The sequence below is a fragment of the Cardiocondyla obscurior genome, linkage group LG16, assembly GCF_019399895.1.
Source record: "Cardiocondyla obscurior isolate alpha-2009 linkage group LG16, Cobs3.1, whole genome shotgun sequence".
Lineage (NCBI taxonomy): Eukaryota > Metazoa > Arthropoda > Insecta > Hymenoptera > Formicidae > Cardiocondyla > Cardiocondyla obscurior.
Window position 1 is genome coordinate 1,717,831 of NC_091879.1, and position 13,060 is coordinate 1,730,890.

At 36.2% G+C, this 13,060-nt stretch overlaps 1 protein-coding gene across 3 annotated transcripts; it reads right to left on the reverse strand.

The window, feature by feature from the left end:
* Nucleotides 1-11: 11 nt before the first annotated feature.
* LOC139108892 (superoxide dismutase [Cu-Zn]) lies at nucleotides 12-11,318 on the reverse strand. 3 transcript variants are annotated; one of them, XM_070667548.1, is made up of 5 exons: nucleotides 10,874-11,318; nucleotides 4,135-4,207; nucleotides 3,559-3,768; nucleotides 2,961-3,211; nucleotides 12-1,172 (listed from the first exon to the last, which is right to left on the reverse strand). In XM_070667548.1, the coding sequence occupies exons 2-5, from the start codon at nucleotides 4,192-4,194 to the stop codon at nucleotides 1,070-1,072; spliced, it is 624 nt and encodes a 207-aa protein (XP_070523649.1). In that variant the 5' UTR covers nucleotides 4,195-4,207; nucleotides 10,874-11,318; the 3' UTR covers nucleotides 12-1,069. The 3 variants fall into 3 exon arrangements, with proteins under 3 accessions (XP_070523649.1, XP_070523651.1, XP_070523650.1); XM_070667550.1 differs by lacking the exon at nucleotides 10,874-11,318 and adding an exon at nucleotides 7,403-7,546; XM_070667549.1 differs by lacking the exons at nucleotides 12-1,172; nucleotides 10,874-11,318 and adding exons at nucleotides 2,490-2,554; nucleotides 7,403-7,546.
* Between the last annotated feature and the right edge of the window lie 1,742 nt (nucleotides 11,319-13,060).

Below are 13,060 nucleotides of genomic sequence, written 5' to 3' on the forward strand. Positions count from 1 at the left end.
ACACAAGACAGTTTTTACATCAACGAGGAATTTTATTTTAATAAATATGAATTCATTGTACATAAAGTTTGCGATAAAGAAACATTAATCGAAAGAATTGATAATATAACTTGTGATTCAGTTAATGCATCTGCAGTTAGAAAATAAAAAAATGTAAAACAAACGATAGTATATAATTGTATAACTCGACTTTCAAAACGTTCACGTTAGAAATATGAAAAAAAAAAATTATTGCATTAACCCTTTCGCTACGACGACGCCAAAGGTGCGCGCGTTTCATTGTTTTTGGCATTTCGAGGTGCTCTTTACTAGAAGCAAACTTCGAAGCAAGTAATATATTCTAGATAATACACTGATATAACGTCGAACAACACACTTAATTTAGAAAGTGAATGATACATATCGGTCGATTCCAGTCGCCCATGTACGAAGGATATTTCGTGACGGCCAACTATGTTTATCCGCGGTAGCGAACGGGTTAAAAATCGATAATACAACTCGATATTCTAACAAATAATACTTAATAAACTGATTCAATCGAACGGCGAATGCACTTTTTAATTAAATAATTAAGTAGACGCGACAGCAGATATACTTTACGCTCGACGGATTATTTGCCCGTCAAATATTTCGCGTTCAAACTTACGGTAATTAAGTACTCTTAAATAATATCGATATCGCACAATAATTAAATGTAAACGTAAAAACTTTCGTTGCTGATTCGTTACCGAAGTTGGAACAGTTGATCGTTCGGCGTGTCAACTCAAGTAGCTACGCTAACGTTTCGCAGACACTCGTACGTACATCGTAAATGCAATTAGAATTAATCAGCTTACTTCAATGAGCCTTATAGTAATCGGCCGGTAAGTCACGCTCGCGTTAGAATAACGATCGCCAACATAAAGCCCCGACGTAATGCTCCGCGACGTCGGTGAAAAACTACGTCGTTCGCTGATATTGTTGTAATTGACGGTCGCAGCCACCGCCCGGTTCGTCAGCTCGGTATGCAAATGTAATTTTACTTATCTTCGAACGAGACGCAAAATTATTCGGAGCCCCCGAAGGATCGTTAGAACTTGACGTGTTGATAAGCAGCGAGGAGGAAGAATATCAGGAGGGTCGATACGCTCGGCGTAACAAATGAACCAGAATTCCAACTGCCGTTCGGCGACCTAAAAGCAATATTGGAGAAATCGATAATTGTTCTTTTAATTGAGCTTCGCAATATTACGGCGAAGCGCGCGGGGGTTAAGGGTGAAAATCGTAGGATTTACATTTTTGCAAAGTTTTGCCATAACCTGCACGTATCGTCCGCCGCGGATCTAATTACGTGCAAAAATGCTCTACAGTCCACACACGCGGAGGCATGAGATCGTATCTGAATGAAAATGAAATGCATTCTACATTTCGTCACGTCACATAAATCAGAATCTAAAATTATACGCAAATCGTAGCGCGATGCGCGGCGGTTAGTCGGAAGCAAATAATAAAAGTCCCAAGCGTTGTTAAAAGCATTAATATTTATTGGCGTTGTTCGAACGACAAATATACTAACGTGGAGACAAAAAGGGAATACATAAAATGCGTTAAAATGTCGTCGCGGCTGAGGGTTTCATTCAAAGCAATGTGACACGTAAAAAATTCACCAAAAATACTTAGAGACATTTACATTTTCATAGCAATATATTTTATTGTAATTTTTATTATGTTCTTTAAAAGAAGGTAAATATTATAACTGTATTATAACTTTTGCGATTAATGTCCAGCGCGTTATTTATGATACTCGTTATACGATCGCCGTGATACTACCTTTGAATAATTGTTATAGAAAAGGGTGATATTAACTTTTCGAACTTTACTTGTGCTTTACAGAGCAGACTCATAAATTAGCAAAATATTATTACACCGCGCCGTTTTATTAGCGTGGAACTATAGTCTGAGAAAAACGTAGATTAACTAATCTCTCTTAATTACGCGAAGGGACATAACGCGCGCGTATTGTTTGCATTTAAACGTGCGTGTTCGTGAAATAATTTATTAAAGTATTCCTCGTTACGCCTTTGACACATTTAATTTGTTTAGATATTATTTAGTCTTCTCTTAAAGTAACATAAAAAAAAAAAGAAATTTAAACAGAATAAACAAGGGAAGGATGTATCAGGGAAACACAGAGGAATAAAACAAGTTGTTAACGTATCATTAACAATTTACATACAAAAGGTGGACACGCTACGAGACAACAGCCAAAGAGAGAATTACATTACAACGCATTTACACTGAGAGCATGTCGTTCGTACTAATTCTACGTCTACTTCTCACTTTATTACAAATAATAATTTTTTTTTTTTTTCTTACAAACCACATAACATGTATACGACAGAGTATTTTATAAGGGAAGAGTTGTACAGAAAATAACGTCTCGACAATAGTAGGTCAGTCCTAATCAAACGAATTTCTAATTAACGTTCTAATCTACGAAGTGATATTGATTCTTTTTTTTTTTTCTCTCTTCCGTTAACCGTTGACATTTTCCTTCGAAGTACCTCAGATTTTTCTGTAATATGCAGAACAAAATGAGATGCAGATGTTCAGTTTCGTTCTTGATGAGTCTCGTGAAAAGGGTGCGAGGATAGGACAAAATTTGCTACGCTGAATAAATGTATTTCCCGTCGGTCTAATTTTTTCCGCCTGACGTCTATAGTGCTTACGCGGCAAAATTGCAACATACATGACAAATAAGCGACAACAACGAAACAAGCAATAAGCAAATGAAAATGTAGATACTTATTCTGACATCGTTTTATCGTAAATCGTGAAAATTATTATACTCTGACGGATGTTAGAGAAACTTTTTTACTGTTTTACGAAGAAACAACAACAGAGGATGAAAATTCGGGCGTGAACAATTTCTATTTAGAATAAAATAAAGAGTAATGTGTATTCATAAAGCGGTAACCTACGCGATGCCAATGACGCCGCAGGCCCAACGATCACCAGCATTTCCAGTTGTCAGGGACAGAGAGCTATTGCCTTTGCCAAGATCGTCCTCGCCGGAATGTACAACTATGGATCGCCCTAAAATGCTGTTCGAGCCTTTCAGCGAGATAACGTTGTCAGTGATATTTATCGTCGCCTCTCCTGCGGAATTGGCTTGGATATTTCCTAGATCGCCAACGTGTCTGACGGTATCTTCCGGTGCGCCGTGAGTGGCCTAACGGATTAACAATATATAGCGAAAGTAATCGAAAAAGTAATATTAACGTAGTCAATGAAAAACTGACGAAGCAGAAAGAAATAGCCAGAGAGACATTTAACGTAGAAATAGAATTTTCTTTAAAGATTAAAAAAAAAAAGAGCCTGAGAAAAACGTGCGCTAAAAGAAAAATTTTGTTAAACGAACTGAAGCACTCGGCTATACTCAGATTTAGTTGATACAGCGAAAACAATTTTTTTTTTTCCACTGTGCAGATTAAACTAATCTCTTTTAATTGCGTGAAAGAATATAACGTGCACGCGTCTAAGAATAAACGGGCGTAATTGTGGAATATATATTCTCACGTTATCAGGGTTGAAATGTCCTCCCGCAGATGTGCAGCCCATAGTCAGATCTCCCTTCTCGTGCACGTGAAAACCGTGCGACCCCTCGGAGAGTCCGTAGATCTTGCCGGTGATAGTAACGGGTCCATTTGAAGCGGATTGTACGATCTTCAAGTCACCCGTAACATTTTGCGTGGAAAATGATGTCAGGCGAACGACTGCTATCAGGTCCTAATTTCAATTCGGTGGCAGTCAGTGTAACAGTAATAGCGAATTATCGAATTAAAATAAAAAATAATTTTTTAGAGGCGAATTAATTCACGGACAAAAAAATATTTTTTTTTTTTTTTATTTTAATAAGAATTAACAACGTATTCCTCGACTTTCTGATTGTATTACAATCTCTATTCACGAATGTCGCGTAATACATAACCGCTGTTTAATTCAAAGCTACATCACGTTATCAATTATAATCAACGCTCGTCAGAGTAATCATTCGATCGTCATACATAATAATCTACCAGAAAATCGATTGATGATTTATTTATTATTACGGAAATGAATTAATATATGCAATACTCGGATTATAATACGTACCTCCTCCGCATATGTGACAGCAATTACAGCTGCCAATAGTAATGCAACCATTCGATTCATCGTGCGTATTGGTCTGTAAATAGAACGGCAGAAAATTGATTGATATTTGTCAAGAAAATATCGAATGTCTCCGGATTATAGATTGAGATTTGCACTTCATATATACAATTAGATTGTAATTTAATCGATTTAAAGGTCAGTCAGGCGAGGGAATTAATATTAACTGTGACCTCGCACGGAAAGGACTAATCGATAATCTGCGCGACACAGTTTTTCAAGTCGCGCGATTCAGGAAAGCAAACCGTTATGCATAATTTCCGCAAAAAAAAAAAGAAAAAAGAAAAAACGTTAGGGATAAAAACAAGTGCGTTGACCAGCTGAAGGCAAAATTACTTTCACGTCACTTTGCATTATCAAAGAACTATAGGAGGTCAGTAATTTTAAACTAGCGAGCCTTTTTTCCTGCTACACGTGTGTTAGGCGTACGTGTACAATTTATTTCTTGTTATTAGTTTAAGCTATTAGATGACCTTCGCGATACGCACGAACTACGTTTTGATACGGCATACGTGAGTTTCTTCGTGGTTAATTAAGGAGATTGAGTAATTTTTTTTTTCTTTTTTATGTATTAAATGGACAGCACAAATCATACTGTCAAGCCAAGTTAAATATAAAGTTGATACCGAGTGTCCGTGTTAATTTCCGTGTATACGTTAATACATTGCACCGCAATGAGGATGAGACGTGACGTCGTCGAATGTTATTTAGAATAGTTGCAAATCATCATAAAATTTATTATTTTTACTCGGACTCCCATGAGCGGCCTACGTCAAATGCAGGATCCACGAAATTATGTTAATTTATGTAAAGCTATACGAGGTAATGTTATCGCATGATCACCGTCAAGTCATCAGATATTCTAGGTTTCTATCTATATTGTACGATTTATTTAAATTTTTTTTTCTCTCTTTTTGTTGCTTAATTTATTGGCAGAAAATATTTTTTTTTTAATATCTCTTTTATTTTATTAATAATCTTACGCGGCTTTCATAACGCATTTATATCTGTATCAGAAAGTTATCGTTTTTCTAGTTATTTTGCAAGGAAAGTTCAACTTCTTTTATTAGAACGTTATGCAATATCTGACGTTTCAAATCGTTATTAATTAGTTATTTCTCACGAACTCTTTACAGAACACGAGTACAAACTTATCGAATTATTATTTTTTTTTCTTTCTTGTCAACTTCGATATGATTGGCTCCAATAAGAAATCTCTTTTCCTCTCATCACCATTATTTCCCTCGTATCTTATAAAATACAAATATTGGTATTTTATCACGATTATTATATTTCTCCAGTACTTCTTCATACTTAACTTATCTCGTTATCTCACGCTTTTCGTTTCGACAAGTATACATTTATTAAAAGAATTTTTGTCGACGTTATTAGGATAAGACGCTGGTGCTTTCCCTCTTGAAAACGTTTCGCACAAAAGATAGAATAGATTTCCTACCAATATCGAGATGTATCGTGATTCTTGGTATATTATAGTTATTATTAAAATTAAACTTTTTTTTTTCTTTTTTTATATAACAATACAAAATTTTTACTTATAATATTTATATAATTAGAATTTATCTCAACGTATATATAATCATCAAAAATATTTCAATCCGCTGGAATGCAGGCACCAGCTGGAAAGTTCACGGTTCAAGGAGTAGCGACTCGGTCCGGTGCGAGTCAATTTAGCGGTACGTGTCGCAAAATTTTTCCATGACGGGCCGGATACCGCGGAAGGCGAACGAAAGCACCGTGAACTCGGAAAATGCGGCGCGAGGCGCTTCCGAGGTAACATCGATCCATAGCAAAAGGTGTTCGTTCACAACACCTGCGCGACTTCATCGATCAGCGTTATTCATGCGTTTTAACATAAGCACCGCGTGAATTGATGGCGCGTTTCGCGGACACCCGAGCAAGCACATGCACGCGGCGATGTATTTCCATTTTCATCGCAAGACCGGCTTTACACGTCATGTACACTCTGACGCTTCTATCGACTGTTTCTACATTGAGTTAGATTAATCAGAACTTATAGCGAGCGTCTTGTTATGTTCTCACATTTCTCAGAATTACACGTTATTAGTTGCAAAAATTTTGCGGTATTAATTTCAAATCGATATGAATAATATATACGATCTAATAAAAGTTTTGGATTTAAAAATGAAAAAAAGCTCATAGGATCTAATCGTGATCTATAATTTGAAGGAATTCTACAAGAATTAATCATGAAAATTTATTTCCATGAATTTAAAAGTAAACTCGTTTGCATTCTACAAATTATAACTTTTTAAAATATTTTTTAATAATCTTCTTTATAAATAATAATAATAATAATAATTAAAACAGCCACGTACAGACCTGGAGAAAATATTAAAAATATGTATTGATGTATTTTGCTATTTCTTCCACGGTGTGACCGTAATTTGTTTTATGCTCATTTAAAATGTCGTAGCTAATTAAAATTGTTTAGGTATAATTTCCGCCGTTATCTCTCCCGATTATTAAACTCCAACGAACCGCACAATTGACCACGTAATTACTAAATTTAACATTAGCCTATCTACGTGCATAGATATTGACATTATGGATTAACGTGTTACATTCGCTATTTCTGATAGATACGTAGGATGGCTGTAGTTTTGCATTTCTGATAACAAGCTACTATATTTAGCAATTTCCTCTTTTACGACAAATATAGATAAAATCATAATATTCGAAAAAGAGAAATATCAATGGTATTGAGATCGTTTTATTCAGGCATCGCCCGTGAATTATTCTATGTAATGAAAATATCGATTCGCATTATCGACGTTAGCCTCATTTTCAATTATTTTTATCTTTCAATTACAGCTTGCGAAGTTTTCCGTTAAAAGTAGAAACAGAAACTAACTTTTTTTTTTTTTTTTTTGAGAACCGAATGACTTGGCTGAACAATCAGCGTGCCGCGGGCGTTATTTCGAAGACTCGCTAGGTCGGTCGCGAGAATAAACTTGGGAATTTGAAATAAAATGGCAGGAATCGAGAAAAGCGCGAAATTTATCGAAAGCAGGGAAATTGTACGTTGACGATTCGTCTCACGTTCGCGCAAATAAAATCAAATTACGCAACGGTGCATATGTCACGGCGTGGAGTTTCGAGGCGGCGCGATAGTCCGGCGATCCGGACCGACCGGGGAGAAGCTTGAACACGAAAAGTGAAAGGAACCTACCGGCGAGCGGGCACTATTTTACTGGGCACTGAATGACCGAATGACTGACTGGCTGACTGCGGATGCTGGGTCCATGTTCCGCTTATATCAGCACGGTGCCTCCGTGCAAATTCCCCCACTCGCGGGGTAGACAAATCACGCGCGAACAAGTATCTTATAAATGATCATGCACCGACGGCCGGATGACCGTCGAAGATAACGGAAGATTCTGGACCCTCCTCCGAGTCCCGTGCCCGGCTTCTTTCGATTAGCCAATCGAGTGATCGCCGACAATTGAAGATATTATAAAACGTAATAATTCTGCCGCGACACAGTTATCACCTCTGATAAAAAACGGTGAAATGGTGTTAAAACACGTTGCTGCGTGATAAAAACCAGGGGATAAATACGAGATGATTGACGCTCACTATTTGGAGCAACGCCTGATAAAGATCGAAGCGTATACGTGAAATATCGATCACTGGGTTACGAAATAATCTTCCAGTTTACGGTGCTTTTGTTACGGATTTTATTATTAGAGGGATAAGAAAAAAATAATTTTTATTTGCACGGTATTTGATGAGGAACGTCGTCGGTTTAATTAATGACCGCGCAAAACCCGCGACGTAGATTCGGATGTGTTTATTGGCTTGGGTGTTAGCAGCTTAGTTTTGATTAGAGGTGACTGTTACAAGGAAGCTAGCGACGCGGCACACGGCGCAACATACGTGTCGTTTGAATTAATAGGATAATAGAGAGAAGGATGTTAGATATTCACCGACGGGTCTGTTCGAGTAACCAGTTGCAATAAATATGTCACAGGCGAACTTACGTGAAACCTGCCGCCGTCGTGAAGGGTAAAATTAGCATTATTAGCGATACATTAACACCCACAAGAAAATCATCGAGCATTAAACCCGTCGTTTTCGCGTGTGAAGTCGATCCGCTGAGGCTCGACTCACTGAACTCGTTTTATTCATCGTAAATATCGCCTATATAAATTGAAAAAGCCACTTAAAAAAAACGATAGTTATAATTTTTTAGAGGATATAATTATAATATTTTATAATATTTTTTTATAATATTTTTTTAATAATATTTTTTTATAATATTTTTTTTTTAAGAAACGTACTTTATTCTCGTTGAACTTTACTCACGCCGGGTTAAAAACAGAATTAATAAAGATTACTTGATAATTGTGGATTTAGTCAATTTTAAAATTGCATTTCAAAAAATGCACTGTATTATTAAAGATTAATTAATCTCGGGGCGGGAGAAATATCGTGATTCCGAAAAGCAACAGCTTTCATTGTCATACGGTAAAAATCCGAGCAATCAAAGCATATTTTTAAATTAATCGAACGAGATTGATGGACGCTTATAACGCATCCCAACGAAGTGGGGATAATTGTGCTTCGGATTGAAGTCTCCTTTGTGTGCCTGGTTTCTCTTTATAAAGGAAACCGGATATTGCATTTGCAGAGCTTTGATTGGCAGTCGGGCTACGCAGCAACGTTTCACACAATTGGGACTTTGTAATTATCACTTCCGGCCGAATATGTGTATAGATAGATAATTTAATTAGCAAGGATTCCGCGACGTATAAATCGGGAAACATCTCCCGTTCTAACTAGATTTCGATGAATTTTTCGCGCCGCAATATTTTGCGGTAATTATATCATTAAATTATATTACTCGAAATTTCTGCTCGATGTCGATTACGCCTATCGGTTTTACGTGCCTAAGAAACGTCCAAAACATTTTCCCTCAATACTCTCGCAATTATAGGGAGCTTATCCTTGAGGTATTATGATTGATGTAATATAATGCCTGCGAAATTGATCAGAAATTGCGGGCGCGGATCCACCGTTGAATGCAATCGTTCAACAATTACCACTTTGATCTCGGAAATATAGCGTGGCGTAAAGATATTCACTCTCGCCGACGTGATACGTCGCAAAATAAAAAGACACGCGACGTTCGTAAAACGTCGACGTCGAATGTTAATGTGGCTGTCGCTCACAGGCACGGTGCTAGACACGTTGTAGATAAAGAAAAAAAAAATTATAAAATAATAAAAGGAAAATAGTGGGCTTGCCCGACGCGAAGATTATGATACGATTTTTATTCCGCGACATGGACGGCGAGTGAAATTTTCCGTCGAGAAATTTTTTCGACATCCCGTTTAACAACCGTAACGAGGAATCTTCAGCAATTATATTCATATTTAGAAAAATCTTCCACGTTACAAAATGATATACAAATAAAACGAACTTGAACAATCCGAGAAAAACGATGTCAGGAAATTTTTGTCTCGTTCAGATATTTCTAATTATTTGAATTACTAAAAATACGAACGTAAGAATAATAATCAATTTGTGTTAGGTAATAAAAAATGGGTTATAAGTTTAAAAATTGCTGCGAAATTATTTCAGAAAAAAGCTCGTTTAACGTGTTTGAAGAAAATTTTTCATCGTGTGTGTACAATGCTCCATTAAAATGCACGAATCCACGATTTTTATCACGAAAACGATCGCGTTACAGTGCAATATAACGTGCGCAATACTCGCTAAACAATGAGGGTTTCACATAATAAATAAGTCACCGAGATAATCGCCGCATTTTTGCACATGTGCCTGGTATTATATTCTCTAATGCGAGACTTATTTCACCGCTTGTAAATTCAATATACGGTAAATACAGATAAGCAAATAAGATACTGAAATGCGATATACTAAAAAAATATGACTATCAACAATAAAAAAAATAATAATAATAATAATGAATAAAACTTAGCGTGAACGTTAAAATATTTTTTAAACAAAATAAACTAAATTATTTGTAAAAAAAGTTTTCCTCAATTACTAGATTACATAAAGTGCAGATATATTTATCCATTGCATTGCAATTAGGAAAAGAAATTAATGGATGGTATTTTATTCCGTTTTCTTCCGCATACTCGTATTCTTATTTCTTTTTTTTTTTTCCTTCATTAATGTAGACGTTATAAAGGAAAATTACAGATAGTTCTTATTGACAGTACAATGTTTAATTAAATTCAAAGGGTATATTAAAATATTAATATTAAATTGATATTTAACAGTATTGTCACAGCGCATCTCTTTAGACTTAAATACGAATTCGCTATGTAACGATTATTAATACTTGTTCCCAAGGTACTTGATATCTACGCGAGAACTGGCCAAAAATGTAAACAAGCTAAAGTTTACGAATATCTCTTTCGCAAGTTCCGAAAATAATTTCGCTTCCAGCGGTCGTGGAAAATTCCAATGGTACGCGAAATGTGTCGCATTAAGCCTTCTAATTATACGAGTCATTACTGAAGTAGTGAGTCAACTTTTCTACGCGTGAGTCATTTTTTTTTTTTTTTTTAGAAAATAGGCATGTTTATCGGTTGATTACAAAAGTATATGTTATTGATAAGTTTTTTTTTTTTTAATTTGAAAGAACATTTCTTTCTTCTTCACTTACCTTTTAACGGCTTCCTTCGACGTGATGAGGACTCGTCTACTGCGTATAGTTGCGAGCGCGACACTGCTTTCTAGATTGCTTCACTACGTGACGCACGTTATCGCTTCCACACTAGATTACGAGTTTTAAAATTCCGAGCATCGATTGCATTTCACGGCGAGAGGTAAGCCTGGAGGAATCGAGCCCGAAACAGGTGCGCGAGCCACGAGGAGACTGAGAGAAGAAAGATCGTTCTCTCGTCACTGGCGCTGTTATCGCGATTAAGCGACTTTAATGTCGGTTCCTTTTCAAAGATGGGTCGCTCTTGTATGTACACGATCGGTCGTCGACCCCCTCTTAGGAATCTCCTCTCAAGTTTCTCGGTGAATTCTCTCGATCTTCTCTCCGGCAACGGCGACTCGCAACTCGCGAGAAATATTCTGCGGAAATTTTCCAGTCGCCGTCTGCCGACAGACTGCCTGGAAAACGACCCGCACCTGCGTTATTTTTCTGACGTAAGTAGGCAACAAAATAAGAATATCTTCCACTTTTCAACTGATAATATTCAAGGCTTGCGCTCTTCCGCCTTTTTTTTTTTTCTTTTGCAAAAAGAAAAAAATAGAACAAACAAACGCTGGTTCTCACGATTCAAAGGCCGAATTAAAAAATTGCAGATTAATCATTAAGTTATTCTTTACCGGTAAGACAACTTGGAGAATCGTACTCTTCCGTCGTGTAATTGAAGAGAGACTAACGTTTAAAGCTTTTAATTACTATTTTCAATTGCGTCTATAAATTCCAACTAAGAAAAAAAAAACGAGTGTATTGTAAAAAGTAACGCAACATACGTTTGACGATTCATGCAATATGAAATATAAATTTACTTTGTTAAATAAATTAAGCAGGTGGGAAATAATTAATGAACAGTTACCACCACGCGAGCAGAAGAAGTGTAATAACGTTGACAGGAGCACTGGTTAGACGTAACTGAAACTTATGGAGAACAGTTATGACATTCGCCTTCCTTAGAAAGCCACGGGTATCTACGTATGTACCTTGTCTTATGTCCCCTCTTTTAGAACATTAGTCATTGTGGCACCAAGGTTTCACGGACCTTGTGCAATGGTTTATAAGCGGACTATACCTCGATCGAGTTACGTCGCTTTATAACGCATCACCCAGATTTCCTCGCTTTCGGGAAAACGAGGTAACTTTGCTTTAATAATGCTATAGAAACTTTATAATTTGAAAGCGACATTATTTTAAATATAAAAATAATATTTTATCTCTTTCTTGTTAAAAAAAAGAGGTTGTTTGATAGATACTGAAATGAAATATTGTGCAAGCATTTTTTCTCAATCTGTTTTTTTTTTTTTTTTTTTTTAATGAAACGTGTAATTATCATTTATTTTGAATTTTAAAAAAAGTTGCAGGGTTCTTTTTTTTTTTTTTTTTTTTATGAAGTAGATGTAGACTTGATGTGAGTTAGCGAAGAAGTTATAAGTCCGACATATCGGCGATTGATTCAGGCGATAATTAAGTATTGGCAATGACGAGCGGGATGATTGGCAAGGTTTTCTTGTGTAATAATTTCTGTCGATCAGCGAGAAAACAAAACCGCAGCTCCTTTCATTGACATACTCTACACTCTTGCCGGCGATGCGCTGTAAAGTGGCAATGGCGTTGTAAACGGCGTCACGATGTTACAACGCACCTTCACGCTTCGCTGCCTTGACCCTGTGAATTTCTTCTCTCCTGTAAGATAAAGATTACCTTGGTCACTTCGAGGCGCGAGTCTTCGACGTCGCCGTCGATGTTCAAAGCGCATATCGCGAAATATCTTTGAAGGCAAACTTCGGTAATTAATAACGCTATTCGAATGAAGATAACTATCTCGAAAGTGTCCATCATACTGTATAGAAAATTAAAAGTTTCTATATTATCATCGTTGAGCTCAACGTTATAAAATTCGTTCGTTTGTGTCGCAATTATGCCGCAATTATGAGTAATTAATTTTCAATATTACAAATGTAGAAAAGTCTCTTAAAAATCTCAGAGTCTATCTGCATTTTGAAAATTGTTGGGTAAAAATACAAATTCAATGAAAGCGCTACCTTTATTAAATTTTTATTTTACTTCTAAAGTTTTATTTAACTTTGTCTTGATATTTAAGTAATGTAAAATAGAAAAAAAGAAAAATAATTATAA